Raw genomic sequence first — 21861 nt, forward strand, 5'->3', positions numbered from 1 at the left:
AGCTCGAACCCATCAGAATAGATGTGTTCATGTCAGAGTTTTGTCCAAAAATATTTACACTACTTGACAGATAAAAGTTCTAAGAAACTCTCCTTTAAAGAAATGAAATTATACAAAGTATTTTCTTGAAATACAGTGCAATTTATGCTGTGTGAAAAATGTGGTACCACTATGGATATGATCATTTTTCAAATCTTGAAAAAAAAAAGAAAAAAGAAAAAAAAAGTGAAACTAGATCCATAATAACTCAGTTGTCCAATCGAACAGCAGCTTAAGGGCTGAGACGATATGCCTCGTGCCCAGTGCTGGGGGTCACAGCTGGCTGGTGGCCAATGGTGGCAGCAACAGAAAGTTTGCTGATCCAGCAGTGAGTCAAGGCAGTTGGGGATCAGACCCCACAGCTACTGAATGAAGGTCGGTGTCCTCGGACTGTCCGCCATTTTCTGCTTTCTTGCTTCGGCTTAGTTTTTAGTGAGACTGGTTTGACGTCCCATAACTTGCAGATTACAATACTATAAGTGATAACTTCTTGAATTTGACTTAAAAAAAAATCTTAAAAATTTTTTTAAAAATAATAATAAAGAAAGAAAATAAAAGATAAAATATATATATATATATATATATATATATATATATATATATATATATATATTTTTTTTTTTTAAATTGGGATACTTAAATGAATCTAAGCGGCACTTGTGTATAACCTACTAAAACTCTGTTGCCACCAGTGCTTGTGTTTGCTTCTGGTTCGGTGGCGAGTAGACTGGACTCCTGTTCCTGCTGAACTGAGCCAGTGGTTCTATAGGACTGAATATCAGCTCAGTAGGCACAGGAAGCCAAGCCCAAATCTCTCTTCTTTCTTTCTCACGAAGCACTGGCAGGCTATGAACACATACTTTTTCCCTGTTTTTTTTTTTTTTAGTCTGTAATGAAGCAAAAAGCAATGCCAACTCAGACTACGTGTCAGGCAGCGTTCTGCTTTGCCAAATCCACAAGAAACCCCATGACTGTAGGTTCATTTAAACTGTTGATTGTTGGATTTCACTAGCTGGTGAAAGGTGTGGTTGACACGGTAGAAACCTTCACCGCAGTGTCAGCAGGACCACTGCCCGATGGGGTGGGAGTTATCCAAAATTATTGGTACATTGTTGGCATGAAAAAAAGGCTTGGAGACTATTTCAGGAGTTCAGTCATAAAAATCTAACAATAAATCCATCACAATCACATTCCACCACCCTCTGTGAGTGGCATGCAAACATACTACATCACTTAAAACAGAAAAAGTTGCCAACATACGTATACTTTAAATTAAAATCTAATGCAACAGCTCCCTGAAATATGCTCAACATTAAAGAGACAATCAGTCAAGTTCAGTTGTGTGAGGAGAAGACCGTGTGGGTGGTGTGGGCTGAATAAGTTTATTTTCGGTGTCTATATACAATGTTGCTTTGTCCTTTGATGTGCAGAGGACCATTTCCCTCCCATTAGAGTGTAATAAATCACCTTTTAGATACGGGCTCTGATGGCAATTCCTCTCTTTTACAGGCCTTTGATGGTCATTACTCTTTTAACAGGCCCTAAATATAGGTCTAAAAATGGCAGGCTCCACATGGCCCTCATTTCTAATTCACACATCTGTCCTCGTTTAGTCGCCATTTTGTCGTCGTGAATATAGAGCGCTATAATACCTCCTCACGCCTCAGATTCTGATTGCCAAAAAAAGACCGACCAGTTCTAAAATACATTCTCAGCCATCTGTCACTGTTTTGATTAGGGAGCGATCAGTCTAGTACGGTTTAGCTTTGCATTACAATCAGCCTGTATAACAGTGGACTACACCCACGATATAGTAAAGGTTACACAGTAAGTCAATGTGGGTCAGTACTTTCAACTTAAACGTCTCAGTCATACATGATTTATTCAGTGCATGTAGACCAGCTGGTGTTATTGACAGCTTGGATGATGGATGCCTTTAGTAACAATTTAGTTTTCCTGCGAAACTTTTTGTTTGTTCGGAAGATGCAAATGGACATTGTATAACAGTTCCAGAACAAATCTCGGGACAAGTGAGACAGACTGAGATTTATTGATCATTGTGTTGGCAGACGGGGCATGCTAAACAGAAAACTTGCATGATAAACCTCCTCATGTTGCTGAGGAAGTTTGTCCTTCATTTGTTCAATTGCCTTTCCTTGATTAAAGCTTATCTTGACTAATTTGGGAACCCTCTCTCAGTACACTCTGTAAAACTCCAATACAAAGCGTGTAGTGTGACCCAATTGACAATTCCCTTGTTATCAGTGGGTGTTGTACAGGATCACAGCCTTTTGTTTCTCTCAGACGATACAATGGACGCTTGTATCGCGCAGTAAATCCACTGTAGAAGCACTTAATTGTCCCAATAAAGTGAAACTGACATCCATAAATGATGGAAAGCTCTAAAATCGTTCCAAGATCTCCAACCTTTGTTTTCCTTCACAGTGAGGAAATGTGTTCAGTGAGAATCTGTCTGCTTTATGGATCTCTGTATCTCGGCTTCCTCAGACTGAGATTAGATCAGAAATCGATACATGTCAGCTAGGGATGGACGGACGGCACTTTTCGCTGCCAAAGTAATTTGAAGTTTAAAATCTGGAGCACTTTAAGTACTTAAAGGATGAGTTTGAGCACCGATTTGCTGCAAACCCTGTCAAACCTTTTTTTAACTAGTTATCCTGCTGTATCTCAACTAAAACTTTAAGTTAAAGGAAAAGTTTGACATTTTTGGAAATATGCTTTTATGTTGAAAGTCAAATGTGAAGAACGATAACAGGAAGTCATGTCAGCCAACAAAACCACAATGTGTTATTTTCACAATACGGTTTTCGCACAGATTAAACAAACTAGACTTAACGTGTTATCTGACGAGCTTTAGAGGTGCTGGTGGGCAGATTTTGTTACCTATTGTAGAGACAGAGCAAAGCTATCTGTTTCCAGTCTTAATGCTGCCAGTAGCTAGAGCTAGATTGATATATCGGACGGTGTTATCTTGTAGCGGAAACATCGATATCAGTGTAAATGTCGGCTGATAAGTAATTACGTGAAAATTGCATTACGAAAATGTCCAATTTGATTTACGGCAATTTAGAAACACTGTCGCTGTTACATTGTTCAGCAAAGGCCACAGACAAGTTGATTTTTCAATGGTCAAAAAGCAAATAAGCACATTTCCATATATATTGAAGTATTTATTTAAAATCCTGCCTACATAAGACAGCGTATCCCGGATCAATAGTAGGATAGGACAGCATAGTGCTCACAGCAGTAAAAGAATATAAATAAATTACAAGGGCTGCTGAAAACTTAGGACACGGCCAACCAACAATGTTCGTATTTAAACATTTGCTCTTAGTATTCTATGGTAAAGTTAAAATTAAAACAGTATGCCATGACCATATATGTATTAAACACATAAGCATGTAGTATGACTCGGGACATCGATGTTGTGTCTCATTTGCGTTCTTCCATTGCTATACCAAACTTTGGCAAGCTTACAGTATGTTACTTCAGCATACCTATTAGCGGTGTGACTGCAGACAGAAAACGCCTAATGGAGGTCGAGGAAGCCACAGCAATTGCGTTTGCTCCAGTGAACGGGCACATTGTGCGATCATCATTTACAGTCGTCATTTTTGGTAAGTGCACAACAGCTGCGTTTGATTTTAGACAACGCTACCCTGTCGAAATTCATGCAGTATACAGCGCACTGAGTGCTGTAACAGAGAGAGAATAGTGGAGATGAAGGACAACGATGATGATGAGGGCGATGATGGTAGCCAGTGCTCCCGGCTTGATGAAATATCTGTCAGCGGCATTAAGCAGCGTTCGGGTCTCCCCAGGCCTCATTAGTACTGGAAGTACAGTCTCTCTCCTGAGGTACTTGGCTCTCACCTTCGCTAGAACTACAGAGCGTGCAAACCGGCATCATCTGCTGGCTTATCTTTCATACTACGTAACTAAAAGGAGACAGAAGCAGAGGGGTGGAAGGAGAGAGCAAGAAAGAAAGATGAAAGAGGGGAGAAAGAACAACAGGCATAGCAGGAGAGCGTGGAGCGGCGCTCATTAGTAATGTTGCACAGCGTTTTGAATTTGTGAGGAGGCTTGTGTGTTTAATTCTTCTGAGTGAGAGGGTCTCGGTGGAAAGTTTTACAGATATGCAAGTGAGGCTGGAGGAGAGGAGAGCTATTTTGACTGAGGTTAGGCCAAATTGAGGGAAAGTATAGGATAAGGAGGAAGGGAGCAGATGAGATAAGAGAACAGAAGGAGAAGGATGCAGGACAATCAGGTGAGGAGCGAGAAAACAGTAGAGGACAAAGAGGAAGGAGATCTGTGACTGGATTGTATAAATACGCATTAGATAATTGAACTCCGCCGTGTGCACACAAAAGCACAAAAACACACTGTAAAAACTTAAAAGAACATTTCTGCTCTCTCTGTCACACACACGCTCATTGTCCTCCTTTGTCTGCTTGTCTGGGTCATGCTCTCCTCAGGTGCAGAACTTAGCCACTGTGAACAAAGAGGAAATCAATCACTGTTCACCAATCAGCTAAGCTCTGTGCCTGGCTGGAGAGAGGATACAAAACCTGTCTGGCAGACTGACATGTACGTACACACACACACACTTGCACACTCTTACAAAACACCCACATCACGACCCTCTGGCTCCCTCATCATCCTTTTTCTTCTCTGCACTTCCAAATCATCAGCTCCTCAAACACAATCACACGCACTCCTAGATAATCATGTCTTCTTTAGTTTTAAGTTTCTGGGGGATGAATGAGTGTGTGCGTGGGTGTGTGTGTATAGGAGGGGCTGGGGTTGCCATGGCAGCCGGCTGGGTCAGGGCTGTGTGGTAATCCCTGGCAATGTGATTTTATCATAAGTCACAAATCAGCACGCCAGGAACCCTCACAGCCCAGACATGAAAGATCTTCTCCCTGTCTTTTCTTTTTATTTTTTTTTCTAACTTCACCCTCAACTCTAACCTGCAGACATGAAAATCTCTAACTTTGTTTGACCTTTCTCTGTCTCCGTCTCCCTTACATCTGCCATCGGAGCGCAGTCATGAAAGACCAGACCTGTAGATCCTTGCTCACTCTCCCTCACTCTCACACACACACACACACCATTTCCTTGGTTACCCCTCTCCTCCTCTCCCATTCGCCACGCTCGGCTAACCCGGCGATATGCCCCTCATTAAGCGGATCAAGAGGGATTCCAGAGGCATGTACCGGGGGAAGAAAAGAACGAGGGAGTGAGCGGGGAGGGGAAAGGAAGAAAAAAAAAAGGACAGGGGGAGACCACCCTTCTCTTTTAAAAGGGTTGTGCTTTTTAGGTTTAAAAACACAGAGCAGGGAGTGCGCCTTGACAGACATGTTGTTTTCAGTTAAAACCCTCTCAGCCCGCCTCAGCCTAATCCCACTGTACTGTGGTCTGTCTGACACTGTATGTGTGTGTGTGTGAGGGTGTAAAGGGTACAGGGAGGACTGCTCTACTTAAGGAAAGATGGTGGGGCCACACAAAGTGAGCAGTAAAACATAAATCCATCTCCCCACAGTGCGATATGAAAAAGCAGTGAGATAGTTGGTTCATCCATCATTTTAATTGGAGTGAGATCTGGACCTGAGCTCAGTTGACCAGCATGATCCATTGATGTTTACAGAGGCTTGTGTGGTTCAGTCCAATGGGAAGCAATAGTAAAAGTTGGGATATAAATCTCTAAATGCCTCTTTTCTTCTTTCTTTTTTGGGCGTTTTGGCCGCTCTGTGTCATCCCTCCTGTACTTGTAGTGTGGCTCCACAGGGAGGTGTAGTGAGAGAGTGAAGGATGATGGCAAGAGATCTGCGGGCACAGACAGATAGGCGCTACATATGTGTGCGCTGTATGTGTGTGTGTGTGTGTGTGTGTCAGAGAGATTTATCAGGACTGAGCCAGATGCCGAGCACTTGTCTAGAAAGCCTTTCACATCCTGTGCAAATGCATAAAGCTGTCCTGTGTGTGTGTGTGTGTGTGTGTGTGTGTGTGTGTGTGTGTGTGTGTGTGTGTGTGTGTCTGAAGATAAAAGCCTGTCTTGTAGTGGCTTGGTCACGGCCTAAAAAAGGATTCAGTGCTGTAAGTCACTCAGGTTGATGTGGACAAGTATTTAGCAGCCTGTGTTGACCAAGGTCACCGTCGCCTTGTTTAACCTGTGCTGGTTGTACTGGAGGTGTGCTAGACTGTAACACAGCTGGCTAATGTAGAAGTTTGTGCCAGTGCTGTCATAAATCCTCTAAAATTAGTCTTATCCATCTTTCTTACATTGTTAAAAGGAAACTGGTATTTCTCAACCATCACCTTATTATGCCATGCTTTTGTCTAAGAAGCTAATAGAGACAAGTATTGATAGAGAATGTTGCAGCAGCAGCGAAACAGATTGCAATGTAATCCCTGTTGTGCATTGTCACTTTACGTCCACTAAAAGTGTTGACAGGCTCAGATTGTTTTTAGAAGTGTCTGACAACATTATGGAAGGAACCCTACGGAGAAACGGAACGGTTTCCTTGTCTTTACCTGATCTGTTTATTATTGTGACCAAGTCTTGCTAAAGGAGAAGTCTCTCTGAAATATCACAGGAGGTGACTTGTTGCGGGAAAAACATTGGTGGAAAGGTTAGCGACAGTTGGCGAGAGAAGAGTTTTTTTTATGTTAGAGTGCAGAAAGCATAGCATTTTCAGTGGCATTGCTTAATATTTTGCTGATTTCAACAGTCTGCGGGATTTCACAACAAGACTTTCCTTGAGTGAGACTTGGTCACAATAACAAACAGACCAGCAAAAGGTTAAGAAAAGTGTTTAATATCTCTGTAGGGTCTTTTCTGTAATGTTGTCAGACATTTCTTAAAGCAATCTGAGGCTGCCAGTGGCAAAACAAGAACTTTTAATGGATGTAAATAGATGGTGCACAATTGCCTGCAGGGATTACGTTGCAGCCTGTTTCGTCACTGCGACTGCAGCGGTCTCTCAATACTGGACCAATTTCAAAAATGCTTATTCTGATTACACATTTCAACACACACACAAAGAGTTTCCCTTTAATAGGGGAGACTCACACACCGGTGAAAAGTTATAGCATCCTTACTTTTGATAAACTGTTATGCAAACTGCCAACATCTATCTTTAAATACATGTAAAGTATGACACAGTTGGCTAAATTAAAATCTACTTTCTCAATGAGCTTGTTTCTGATGGGTTCTATATGAACACACAATTTCTGCCAAACATTTATAGTTATAACAATTCTGGTTATTTTACATTTGAGATTTCTGGATTTATGTTTCATCTGCTCTGTTGACAGTGATTCAAAGTGAGTAAATGGTAAAAGGACTGCACTTGTATAGCACCTTTCTAGTCTTCTGACCACTCAAAGTGCTTTTTACACTACATGTCATTCACCCATTCACACACACACACTCACACATTGGTGGCTGAGGCTACCGTACATGGTGCCACCTGCTACGCAGTGACCATTTACACGCTCTCACACACCAATGGAACAGCCATCAGGAGCAATTTTGGGTTCAGTATCTTGCCCACGGATACTTTGACATGTGGACTGGAGAAGCCGGTCTCCCGATTAGTGGATGACCCGCTCTACCTTTGGGCCACAGCTGCCCAGTGAGCATGGCACAGTTGGAAAAGGCGATGTAATGTATTTCCCTGCACCAATCAAAGTGTGATGATGATGACAGTTGTGGGGTTGTTGGCTTATGTTGCCAGGCATGCTGCTGTCAATCACATATGACTGGAGTTCAAACACTTAGTCAGTTAATTGATGAAGCTGATAAATCAGAAAATCAGCAGAACATTACCTGACAAGCACTTTGACAATTGAATGATCGTTTACGTTAAAAAAACTGTTGCTAGCTTCAGCCTCTCAAATGTGAGGATTTGCTGCTTTTCTCTGTTTTACATCATTATAAATTTAATACTTTGGGTTTTGTTTTTGCCTTTGGTGTATACACATAGCATTTATCCATATTGTTTAAAAGCTTTGAAGAAGAGCTGGGTTACTACAGTTCAATTGTTGAGCCAAGATCCTTTTAATTGCCTGCTCTCATTATTCAAAGGTTAGTGTCAGTAATAGCCAGACTGTTATGAAAAGATCAGTAGCTTCAAAGAGACCTGTCTTCACTCCAGTTCTCCCTTCCGCTTTTTTTGCTCCCCTTTTTTCCTCTGTCTGTCGAAACCATACATTTCTCTCTTCCCTTCATTTAGTGTGAGACTAATAAACCCCTCACTGTTCTGAATCTTCAGAAAGCTCAATGGGTGACAGTTGTAGCGCGCGCACACACACACACACACACACGGGAGGAATTCCAGGGTCAACGGAATAAAAATCACCCCACATCGAGTACAGAGCGCCCTGAGCCCCTCAAAAAACGCTCGCTGACCCGTCCTCTCTCTTTTTCTTTCTTCCCTCTCTCGTTTGTTTGAGGAACACATTCCCAAATTCCTTCTCTGACAAACACATCCTGATGGCGCTGCTGTGAAACCACGGAAAAGGCCCCATTCTGAGTCTACAAACACACAGACACAGACACAGACACACACACACACACACACACACACACACACACACACACACACACTCAATGGGATCAGAGAGGAATGTGAAGTATAGGTAGCCAAGTGACTCAAGTGCGGACTGTCCGCTGGGGCAGATGGAATCAGGATCAGTCCAACACAAAGCTTTCTTTTCTCTGTCACCACCTCAGACTCTAAGGTCAGATATGAAATAGAAATATTGTCTTTAATGTGTGGAAACACTTGAACTTCCCCTTCAGACACATTTTAAAGTGTGTAACAATATTCTGCTATGATTAATATTTTTTTTACAGGGTTTTCCCACATAAAAGGTGATAAGGGGCTGGAAGCAGATCAGCTCTTTCTCCCTCAGTGAGAAATTCTAGATCTGACCTCCACCTCGTCCACCACTGCTGCTGCTTGTGCTAAGTTGATCGGTGAAAGAGCAGTGTGCATTGAGATGGCTAGTGTTAGCATGAGAGGAAACATGGGAGAGATTCAGATTCATGTTTGAATCTTAGTCAGACCCAGACTCAGATGTGGAGTCTGTTGTGCACCAAAATAAGCGACTAGCAGACATATCGGAATAGTAAGTGTAGTTAGCATCTCTTAATTTGTTCACACCGTTTGTTAGCTTGTAACTAGCAGTGGCTGATGCTGCATAAGGGTCTATTCAGAGTCAGATCAGAGGTCTATTCAAAGTTTGCAGAGAGATATATTTTATCTCACTGGGATTTTTATATTACTTGCAATAAGTCTGCCCTGCACTGGAGGCTCCAGGTGTCTTTGTGACATTTGCACATTAGACAGCAATCAGCTTTTAAATTTGTGACGCACAGGGTTGCACGGGTTGAATCTCAGATTTTGGGGAAGTGAGAAGACATCAGTCCCTTCAGTAAAGGAATGAGAAAGCCCCTCTAGTGACAAACTTTGCACAGATACAACTCAGTATAGTCAAGGTTAGACATTTTAGGGGACATAAAACATAAGAAAACCATATTTTTGAGTGAAGGGGAAGTAAATGAGATGTAAATTATAATGACACTTGTATTCCACTAATTTGCAGGGATGTTAAAAGAAATAAATGTGCAAAAGATGATGACAATTAGATTACTGTATCTCATTTTAACTGAAAGGAAATGGCGTGATAGGCAGCATGTGCAACTACCCAACACAACGGGAATAAAGCACTGAGAATGAGACTATACCTCCAACATCATAGGACCATCTCCTCCACCACTCTGCGTGCCGACTGGTCCATTTCCTCCTGGACCAATGAGAGGCAGCGACGGGCGAGAGCCTGCTGCTCAGCGTCCTCTTTAACCATCAGCTCCCCATATAGATACACACCCATTGCCTGGAACATACACACACAATCACTTGGTTTATTTTTCTTACTGTGTAAAGGCTTTTCTCTATGGTTGAATAAGTGTTTTAAAAGTGGCTCATTGTATCATACAAAACAAATATTGAACAGTTGTGTTTGGTTACCTGGTCATGAACCAGAAAGTGCCCCACGTCTGTGTAAGCCCGAGTGTACGCGTGTTTGACCACCAGCTCGCACCAGCGATGTCGAACCTGGAAGCCAAAACAGAGGAGAAGATACAAAACCTATTAATGGAATCAAAAACACACATATTAATTTAATTATTTTACATGCGACCTTGAGATAGAGAATCTCCTTTTTAAAGTTATACAATGCAGGAATTGTTAGCTACTGTTTGTAAGCAGTGTCTCCAGGGGTGCATGCTGCTAACGGTCTGGCACCTTGTCACTGCCTTTTTTCACTTGTGGCAAAAATGGCAGCGCAATTTTGTCAACACGGACCAACACAGAACCAAGAAATCATAGAAAAGAAGATTACAGAATTAAACATTAAAAGAGATTAAAAATCCCACCATTGCTCCCTTCAAAATTGTACATTATTGTATCATTGCTTTTGCCCATTTCCATCTTTAAAATGCCTGTGATGTTATGTCTGAGGTTATATAAGGTCACTGGTGTTTGTAATTTCAGTGTGTTGTTCCTTCAAAGCTGACCACATAAAAGCTTTACCAACTTATATATACTCTTGGTACAGACAATATAAAGCTAGAGGGATAAACTAGTCTTGAATATAATTTATAATACTCATAAAAACATTAATAAAGCAGAATGGTGTCGATGGCAAAGATCTGTGGTCTGTTTATTTTATTTTTATGGTTTCGGCCAGTGCACTCACACAGTAACGTGAACAGGTCTCCCTGGATGCCAGTAACAAAAGACAAACGGCTCATCTGACGAGCTGCGAGACAAAGCTGGAAGCTGCTCGGCTGACAATGAATAGATTCATCCAGAATCGGAGGATTGAGAGACGTGAACTTTGTTTTAGAGAGGAGAACATCTCCATCTAAAGTTCATGTTTTAAAGTTCTATTTAATTCTCTGACAATGTGCATGTGTGTGTTCAAGGTGTGTGTGCGTGTGTGTGTACAGGTGTGTTTTTACTGCATGTGTGTGTTTGTGTGTGTGAAAGCTAATGCCTGGCCTTTCTCCCAGAGGATCAATAGGAGCTCTGTTGCCGCGGTTACAGGAGAGATCAGAGACTGGCTCTGTCCCTGCGTCAGCCATCATCCTTCATCATCTGCTATGAGCGTGCATGCGCGTGTGTGTGTGTGCGTGCGTGGATACGTAATGCACGTGTATACGGACACACTCTTGTGGAGGAGACACAGAGGATGATAAAAGAGGCTGAAGAGCGATAAAAAATCCAGATGAAAAATCTTTTAAAGCACTGTCACTTCTTTACAGCCTGACAGTTTCCCTTGGCTGGGTTTTTCATGGGTATTTCAATCTCCTTCATAACTATCTCCACACACTCAGGATAATAAACTAGTCCTTTGGAGAGTACAGTGACCAAGCGTGGGTGATTGATTCTATTTCAACAGCTCAAGCTTTGGGCATTTCTACAGCGCTTGTACAGATATTCATTTTAAGGTAGCAGGCTAGAAAAGGAGCCAAATGGATCTACCTGAGTGCTGTGTGACGGTGTTCACACTCTTAATTGGAGTTTTTTGCTTCGTCTGTTTGTGCCAGAAACGTAGCGCTGCCCTCAACCTGTTTATGCAGCAAAAAGAATGGAGACTGAGCACTGCTCCATTTAGAACAGCCACATTTAAATCCTCACATTACCTCCACAAGCTACTACATAAACATGAGTTTAATTGGTCTCAGAAGGGCTTTCTAGTTCCTCTTTCGTCCACATTAAAAATCCTACTTTTTCCATATATTCTCTGCCTCTGTTTACTCTCAGAAATCCCACATCAGACATGACACAAAGCAAGGGGTAAGAGTTGAGTGTAACGCGCTCACATGGGAACAAACAAGCCTATGTGTGTGTCTGTATTCATGAATGTGGGAGTGTGCACAAGTGTGTACAGTATGTGTACCCTCTGGTGCCAGCCCTGCCCTTCTGGCCTGCGTAGCCCCAGCAGCTGTTCCCTGTGCTGGGTTACATTCCTGGGGAGAGCCCTGGGGCAGAGCAGCTGCCTGGTGCACCTCTCCTTACCCCCTCTTTTACTCGGTTTCCTCTTGCTGGGCCTCTCTCTCTCTGACAGCACATGCAATAACACGGTGACATTCCTTCATTTATTACAGCACCCCTCCTTCACCCTCCACCACTACCGATTCCAGCACATACTCTTAACGTAGTCCGCGTGTGCTTGCATTTAGCGTGACAAACAAAGAATCTAGCAGACAAGACAGACACGCAAAGCATGTGTGAAGTGACGATGCTAATGCAGTGTTACGGTGGTCTTAACTTGTCCACAAACTGTACAGCAGCATGGACGCCAAAACACAGCCTCGTATACTGACTTTGAGGCTGAGGAGAGGAAATAGACTGCAAACATTATATAATGAAAAAGCTGTCTGACAACTTTATATTTCATAAACCTCAATTTTCCTTCAACAAGGGCTTCAAGCAGCTAACAATTATTTTCATTACTGGTTTGCCATTTGTGTTTTTGCGATTCATTTCGTAAATGTCAACAAGTAGTGAACAATGATCAATCATAATTTCCTACAACCTAAGGTGATATCTGCAAATTGCTTCTTCTGTCCAAAGACATTCAATTTACTATCACATAAGACAATAAAAGCAGCAAAATCTCACAAATGACAAGCTGGCACAAGGAAATGTTTGCTCATAAAATTACTTATAGGCACACTTTGCCAATTTTCAAGCAACGTCCCAGAGCTGCCGACCAAAATCTGCCGGATGACAAAAAGAAATGATGCGAAATGGTGCTTTTTTTTGTTATCCTGCAGATATTTGCACACGGCACGAGCAGGGAGGTCCTGGTGTTGCTGACATGGAAGTAAGCCAAACAGCGTTCATCTGCACACACTCCTCACACCACAGTGACACAGACCTGGTTGAAAATTTGCAAAGTATGCCTTTACAGTGGAAATGGACAACTTTTTAACCCTAAACTAACATTTCCAAGTGGTATTATTGTTGGCGAATCACTTTCCATTTTCATAGTTACTTCAGCAAAAAACTTTGTCTTTTTCCCCCATTGTCAAAATATTTGACAATTCATTTTCTGTCAATCAACTAATTGATTTATAAACTGTTTTGTCTACACTATCAACTCCATATCTTATCACCCCACCTAGAAATCCAAATTAAGTGGGTTTCAGCACACCTGCTGGAGGGAGTGTGAATCAGTCTCAGTGGACCATACACATATTGTTTGGTTCTGTCAGTATGTGAAGCCTTTTTGGAAAGGTGTGGACCATCTGGTCTCAGAGACTCTGGGCCTGAAATCTCATTTCTCTTTTACATTTTTGTACCTTGGAAATATTCCTAAAGGCCTCAGTAAAAGTTACACATATCATTTGAAGATTTTTATGGCCGCAAGTAAATAAACTATTACAAAATAGGGGCTCCGGAGGAACCCTCCCTCTATTGACCCTCATAGCAACATAATCAAGTCTATCAGCTCAATGGAGAAAGTGAAGAAGAAGGGGGTTAAATACTGGGGAAAATGGGAATGTCATAATCATTTAACCTTTTTACATTTTTTCCTTTTCCTCTGAACCCTTTTATAAGCATTAAGAACTGCATCTGTGCCTCCTCCCTCTCTTGTTTTCACTGACTGTGCTGTACTATCACAGTCTTCTCATGTTCTATATTCATAAAACTAAAACATGAAAGTATTAAAAGAAAAAAAAAGACATAAATCTGTGCTCCATGACACTATAATTATAGCTGCCATTGCTGTTTTCCTATCTACTCACTCACCCAGTGGCACCTACTAGGTCTGCGAGGGGATTTCCTCCTCTGTGATCGTTCCCAATTTTCCCCATTAGAGCTTTTTTTGGGGGGAAGTTTTTCTTGTTCACTTGAGGAGCTGTTTTTGTTTCCAGTCAGTGAAGCCCATTGAGACAGTCATTGTGATGAAAGGCTATACAAATAAACTTAACTTGACTTTATTTAGTTTTTTTCCTAGACACTCCTTGGTTTATTCTTAATAACTCTTGTCTCCTATTCTCTGCTGCACATTGTGGAGGCAGACTTGATGTGGTCCAGTGAAGTCTCCAGTCACTGGAGGAGCAAGCCTAACCTGGGCACGAACAGACAATGTGTCCTGTGTGCTTGACCGACAGATGGCCTTCGACACACAAAAGCATGCATGTGCGCTCTCACAGAATCAGAAATGCGCACAGGAAGCTACACACATACGTGCGCACGCAGACATGGAGTCACACAGCATCTCGCGTCACATGAGACTCATATGAAAGGAATGGGGAAAAGTCATGCACTCTCTCTCATACATGCAAACACATGCTCTGACTCACAGGCGCACTCACGCACGTATTCATGGTCACTCACACCATTCACAAAGCAGTCCCACACTGCACGCACACAGGTCGTCAGCCACGTATTTCCTTTCGCTATTGTGTACATGCTCACAGAATCTCACACACAGGATCTTTAGCTTGCACGCCAGTCTTCACGGCACCTTTAACCAAAAGACAAGCTTCTTTATCGCATTAACCACACAGTGTATCACTATGAACTTCTCCCTACTGCTTAGAGCAGTGGTTCCTGACCTTTTCCCTTTTTTATCATTGAGTAATATGGATATTATATTTAAAGCATAACAGTAACAGTACAGAACAACTAATAAACTGAACAATTAACCCAAAAAGTGAAAACAACAGCTGTAGGAAGTTTGTGTAAATGGAGGAATTTGGATGAATTTTGAGCAGATTATTTCCTGTGAATATTAGTACTGGCAAATTTAGTGTTTCCTCTCCCTGATGCTTGGCCATTGTTCTATTAAGCCCTGTTTCCACCAAACACTTTCAGTATGGTACCTTTGGAAGCAAAAGTAACCCTTCAGACATGGTACCTGGACCCAAGTGTTTCCACTGCAAACAGTCCTCTTAAATGTCACTGCTCCATCCAGCATTCACTGTATTTCCTCATTACCGGTGACACAGATGGAAGTCTGCACCTCTTTTATTGTCCACAGAATGAGGCTGTACACTGACATTTTCAGGAGTCTACTAATAAAACTCTCCACGGTATGAACAGTGGTTACATGAGCCTCAAAACCAGCCACAACTCAGCCCTGAGCAGAGTGACCGTCCTCTATTGACCAATCAACAGACTGCAGTGTTCACATCTCCACCTTTTAGTACCAGATCTGTGTGCTAGGTACCCCAACAGAGGGGGGACCAAAAATGGGGACTGTATGGAATGGTTCCACTGGTACCATCCACAACTTTTCACAGTGGAAACTAAAAGAAAAGATGTACCGAACTGAACTGAACCGTACCGTACTGCTACCGGGGCTTTATTGGCTGTTTTAACTGTGTACTTTTACTGTTTGGCAGAGAGCAAAGGCTCTATGAATATAGTTTGTGTTCACATCTTTAAAATACCAATGTCGTTTAGTCTTCTTCACAGAAATTAATGAAATGATGATGATATAGGCTTTTTAAAAGTTTTCTCAAAACCCCTTTAAATCAAGAAGGCCTTGTGACCCCCAGTGAAGCTTTGGTGACCCCCAGGAGGGTCGGGATCCCCAGGTTGGGAACCAGTAGCTTAGAGTGAGACATGTTCAGCAACTAACAGGTGGTGAAACAATATGTAACAGCATATTGTGCTTCTAAGTTGCAGTAATGAGAAAACACCTTATAAAATGGATTAATAAAGTTGATTAAATAGTAAATCAGGAAAGTCCTTCAGTAACGTGGCATGAAATCATCACCAAATGAGATTTCTTTTTACTCTAAGCAGTGATAATACACTTCTATTATAGGGCAAACAATCTATGTCATGTTTTATCATAATGCATTCTGAGTCGGCACATTACTAACCGCTCTTCAGAAGCCATGAGAATCACTCCGATAATCCAATATTCAGCCACTCTGAAAAGCTCTCATTCTCCATGGAAGTAAACAGCGAGGGGCTGAACTGCACTCAGTGTTGTGTTTGTCCAAGAATTTTTAAACAGATCATTCATCTGAAAAGGATGCAGTACCAGACAAAGAAAAGCTGAGTGATAAAATGAATACAATCAGACAGAGAGCCAGAGATGGAGAGAAAGAGGAAGAGAGGAAAATAAATGGCCACATTTATAAGGAGAGACGTTGGTGATTAACCTCTTCTGAATGAGATTACTAACATTAGGATGGGACCATTGCCTTTAGACAGGTGCGTGCAGGAGTGCGTACATTTGCATATGAGAGAAAGAGTGTGTGTTTCCATGCACGACTATGTGCATAATGGCCCTGTGTATTTTTAGCGAACACTGAAAGTTTTTTCCGGGAAACTGCAGACGAGAATCTGCTTTCATCTGCCAGGAAGTCTGACTAAAGTGGCCTGAACCTAAAGCTGGACCCGAGGCCAAACGCAAAGTGGCCTCAGTTTGTTGACCGCGAGGTTAATTACTCAAATTAACTGCAAGACAGTGACATCAAGTAGTGAGTAAAGTCACTGAAATGAACGTCCGAGTTAAATGCATTCAAGATTTTAAAGAAGAGACAGCTGTTTGTGAGAACTTGAACAAGTGGCCTGACTGCGAGTTAGGAATGTAAACAATAAAAATGTCCTGAGATGAAACTTCAGATGTCTGGATTCAATACAACAAAACATCCGAGCTCCATTATATACATTGCTGCCCCAACCAAACAGCTCATATTATTAATAAGGACTTAAAACTAAACATGTATCAAATTTTTTCTTTTCAAGACAAGCCGTGTGTTAACGACGGAGATTAGCGTGGACAGTTGGACGTGGACGCAGCTGTGTTTTCACACTCGTGCTCCTGTACTGAGAGGCGGTGCCGCGCAGGAGAGAACTCCTCAGCTGCAAACACACACACAGCTGCGGAGCACGAACACGAGACGAGAACTACACACATACTCACAAACATCGTTAATAGTACCATTAAGGAACTTTGTGCAGTACTAAAACATGAAGCGAATACTTGTGGGATTTAGTCAGTAATGGTGGCTGTAAAGAAGAGAGCTGCTATTACAGCAGAATTTACTACACATTACTAAGCGCTGTGCCTTGGGATGGAAAAGGGAGAGGAAACGGTCTACATTTCATTATTGGAGGAGATTATGGTGCTCGGATGCATATGCTCACTTGTCTGAGCGTGTGTGTGTGTGAGTGTGGAGGTGAATATTTGTGTGTGTGCTCTTACTTCAGCGTCTCTATCTTGTAGGCTGTAGGTTCTCTTCAGAGCACCCATGGTTGCCATGCTTAGCTCCTCTTCCTCGAGTAGAAGCTCCAAAAGCATCACCAGCTGCTCCGACGTCACCTGAGAAGACAAAGCAATTCATGAGATTAATAGTGCTGACTTATACAAGCTCATAATATACACTGAAACTTATTAGTGGATATTATGAGCAAAAAAAAGTCACATGCTCTCCTTACACCAGCAATTTCAAACCACCAAAGTAGAAAAATGATTAACATATTGCATGCTACGAGTCTGATCTCAAACATATTTATGTTTATTTTCTAAAAGTTTCATTTATTTTCTCTTCAGTGCTGGGAAAAGGTTGATGAAAAAAAAGCACATCAATATGAGACAGGCAATTAATGCAGCCCTTCAAACGGCGGAAACAGCAGCATAATAAAAGAGAGCGGAAATGGTGATTAAATAAATATGGTAAACCAAGCGAATCTTGTACAACTGGGAAATATTACAAAATAGGCAAAAGAGGACAGATGAAGGGAAAGTGTTAGGATTCGAATCAAGGGCAGAGAGAGAGGTGAAGCAAAGCAATGAAGTTGTCTTTTTTGATATCGTCCTATTGTGAGGAAACAAAGAGAGCAGCCGTGCTCAGGCACGCAGGCTGCCAAAAAAAGCCATCTTTTAGAACATTTAGTCTTTGTAGGTTGTGAGACTGCGATGAAATCCCTGATTGCGGCGATGACAGAGACAAAAAATTGAGCAAAGAAGAAAGGTTTTCAGGAAGAAGGAAATGCCTCACTGTTGCTCCTTAATAATGCGTGTACTGATTGTGCTGTCCTGAGGTAAATCTCAAGGAAAGAACCTATTTTCTTCTAATGACTAACATCTTCAGGGACAGGCGAAAACTCAGTGGTGAATTTAGACGATTATTCCGAGGATGGATGTGGGCAGCGATATGAGAGAGCGACTTCCTCCTCTGGAGAGAGCTGTGCCCAGCCTTGCCTGCCTCTCTCCTGCATACACCCAGCACTCCCAGCCACACTTTCTCTCTGGTCCCAGTCTGGGACACAATTAATGGCTGACAGCCCTGCAGAGACTGATGTGAAAATAGGTATGAAGTGTGTGTGTGACTGAGCGAAGCAGAGCGCAAAGAGAGAGGTGGGGGGGAGTTACAGAGGAGGAAGATACAACTCTACGACTCAGGTAAACACATCCAGTAAAAAGCAGAGTACATAGCTGTATTTGATATATATTTATATATACTGTAAAGAGTGTCTCCATTCAAAGCTAATGTTGGTAAACAATCTTTTAAGCACTACTGGGAAATACCTGACCTAAAACCAGGAAGTATTTCAGCATGTAGCTGTTGAAGCTGAGGGAATAACACCCGGACTCGAGCTGGCAAATGGTCAAATCAAACACCAGCACTGCTACGCACACACACAGACACACAAACACTAATGATCATCTAACTCCATGGAAAATCTGATATCCAGCCTTGCCCTTCACCCTCTATCGACTCTCCCCTCTCTCCGTCCTCTCCTCCCTGCATTTTGTGAAGGCTGAGTGTTTTCTGAAGTGGCGTCTCCATCTCTAAAGGGTCTCTTTGGGGCCCACCCATGATCCTTCTCACTCTCCCACCCTTTGAAAAGTGAGGAGTCCACAGCAATAAAACACTGCTCTCTCACTCTCTCTCACACACACACACACACACACACACACACACGCACATCACTACACACATCAGTGACTGCGCTGACTGTGAGGTCCTGTTGTGCCTGTATGTACTTGTGTTGCTATGGCGGTAATCAATACGTCTGCACCAGTGTCTCCAAAACCAAATTCCTGGTCAATGATGGTACATTACAGACCAATTTATATTGTTATTATTATCCTGACACACACATTGCACACATTTCACAGACAGAAACACAATTGTCTGTCTCACACATCTCCACGGTGAAGTCACCAACATCAATAGCAGCTAACATCCGCTCCCATGAACCATGTACGACTAATCCACTTCCACAAAAAGACAACCTTACTCAAGTACTGTACTTAAATCTATACTTCCATTACACTACATTTCACAGGAAAATACTGCACTTTCCATTTCACAACATGCATGATTCTTTCCTTTTAATTGCTTAGGTGCACAATTTGAATCAGTGCAGCCAAGTCGAACTCTGCAAGCACAACTTAAGGCTAATTTATGCTCCCTTTATGTAAGAAAATAGATACATCCGTTTCTAATGTTGTAAACATCACTGCGCTCATACTTCCATGCATCCTTTATGCTGGCAAAGATACTGAGGGTCCTCCCCTAAAGAAATTTTGAGCTTCAAACACTTCACTTCCTGTTGTCTGGTGATTTTTAATTCACCACTTTAAGGAAGAAATGTCGATTAATAAGTACAAGAAAACACTCATGGTTTAATGAGAATAATGTCATGATATTTCCTTGATGCATATAGTCTGCCGTGCATTACAACAGTCAGATGATCTGACAGAAACAGAACCCCGTTTGGGACCATTTCTGGATGAATCAAAGTTCAAGCGGCTGTGCGCTGCTCTTCATCAGAGCAGAGGTGGAAAACTGAAACTAACTAACTAAAAAAAAAAAAAAACAACTTTTGTCCGCACAAATGTTAACTTCACCACCTCCGATCAAGTGCAGCTCACAGCCGCTGCCCTCAGCTTTTTAGTGAGAAGCACACACAGCAGGGCTACAGGTCAGAGGATGCACGTCTAGTTGACGGAGACAGATGTAGCTATAGTCTTTCACACCTTAGCAAGAAACAACAAGGCCAACCCTATATGTGAGACTGGGTTAGGGAGTAGAGAACAAATACATAGACAGACTGCTCACTGACAGACAACAGGGTTATTGCTAGGGATGAGTGGTCGCTGGATATTTATGGTGACATGTCCCTACCTTCCCTAATTCTATGCCCTTAGACAGGATGAAACTCTTAAGAGCTGTGATTTTAAGTAAATGTTGAATACTTCCATCACTGCCTACTGTTGCTTCATTATCATACTTCTAAAGGGTTCAACAACTAACTTAAGGCTCCGCTTTTAGGAACATCTAACTTCACATCTGTGACTGAAAATGTGTCTCAGGGTTGCTTGAGTATGAGTGTGTGTGGGTGAGAAAGAGGGAGAGCAATTATAGGGGGAAAGGTGAACTCCATGGCTGAGCACTCCCTTATTAATGGATAGAGCCTGAAGAATGGCACAGAGACACTTAGAAACAGCCCATACACACAGCCAAACACACACACGCACACACACACGCACACACACAGAGTCTCATGTCATGACCAGGTCATGGGTAACTCTAACAATAGCCCTTAATAGTACAGTGCTGAAAGCACTTTACCAGTGAAGGGGGGAAACGTATCCCGCTCTATCTCAACAATTCATGTGAAAAGATCTCCTCACACACACACACACACTTACATGCACACACACAGGGAGCAGAATTTGGCCACAAGAAAGAAGCATTTCTTTCCCTTTCTGTCCGTCAAAGCTGGAGAATGCTAACGGTGAAACAGACAGGATACACAGCCTCTCTCTCTCTCACACACACACACACACACACACACACACATTTACAAACGCACACACACAGATGGCCTGTAATCTCCCTCATATGGTCATTATATTTAAAACAATGCACACACCAACGTACACACTCTACTTCCGTACAAACCGCTGACACGGGTCACTTGCAGCAGCTCTATATTGAGTCGAGCCTTGCAAGGACCTCTGGGAAATATACTGCTAAAATGTCCCCTTCACACACTGACCTCCAAACATCTACAGAACAATGACACATATACACACATGTGGGCATGCATGCACAAATATAGACTGTTTACCTCAGTGAGAGAGCTCAATGAGATAAACAGCGACAGTAAACACAGGATATGATGTCGACCACAAGCTATAAATTAATTAAAGTATATATAGCTGAGTGTGTGTGTGTGTGTGTGTGTGCCCTGCTGTACATGGCATTCCCATGTGAGTGGGAGAGTAATGGAGAGAAAGAGTCAAAAGGAGGAAGCAGCTAAATTTTTTCGTGCGTGTGTGTCGGTGCTCGTGTGTGGGCGTAGGGGACTGAGCAACATTAGTCATGCTACTGCTGCTGTGTTACATGTTCGCACAGCACAAAATGAATCGGAGCTCTTTAGCCTTTTGTACAAAATGTGCACACACACACACACTCACAACATAAACGGAAGCTTTATTGTGATATCTCTACCCTTCACACCAATCAGGCTGCAGTAAAGTGTTAGTTAAGAGTTGCAGATAAATTGTTTCTGATACGTCTGTGAGTCTCAGTTTGTTCCTCTGCCCTCTGTAAAAGATGGAAAAAAGGGTTGTCCAAATAAAAAAAACTGTAAATCTTTTTCTGTCCCTTTCCAATAATCCATCACTTGTTCAGCATTTCCATGGCAACGGCACTGAGTACCACTCTGCGTTCTGTACAGTACATAGGAGAGACAGCCTGTGTCCCTTTTCAGGAGCCTTAATGCATTGACAGGA

At 42.2% G+C, this 21861-nt stretch overlaps 1 protein-coding gene across 4 annotated transcripts in view; it reads right to left on the minus strand.

The window, feature by feature from the left end:
• Positions 1-21861, minus strand: part of aopep (aminopeptidase O (putative)) — a 98768-nt gene that overhangs the window by 1484 nt on the left and 75423 nt on the right. For all 4 annotated transcript variants that reach the window (XM_033619951.2, XM_078170648.1, XM_033619955.2 and 1 more), the window contains 3 exons: positions 17314-17430; positions 10098-10184; positions 9815-9963 (listed from right to left, as the gene is read on the minus strand). In XM_033619951.2, coding sequence (XP_033475842.2) covers positions 9823-9963; positions 10098-10184; positions 17314-17430 — 345 coding nt within the window. In that variant the 3' untranslated portion in view covers positions 9815-9822. The remainder of the gene's footprint in view (positions 1-9814; positions 9964-10097; positions 10185-17313; positions 17431-21861) is intronic.

Source organism: Epinephelus lanceolatus, chromosome 9, assembly GCF_041903045.1.
Source record: "Epinephelus lanceolatus isolate andai-2023 chromosome 9, ASM4190304v1, whole genome shotgun sequence".
NCBI lineage: Eukaryota > Metazoa > Chordata > Actinopteri > Perciformes > Serranidae > Epinephelus > Epinephelus lanceolatus.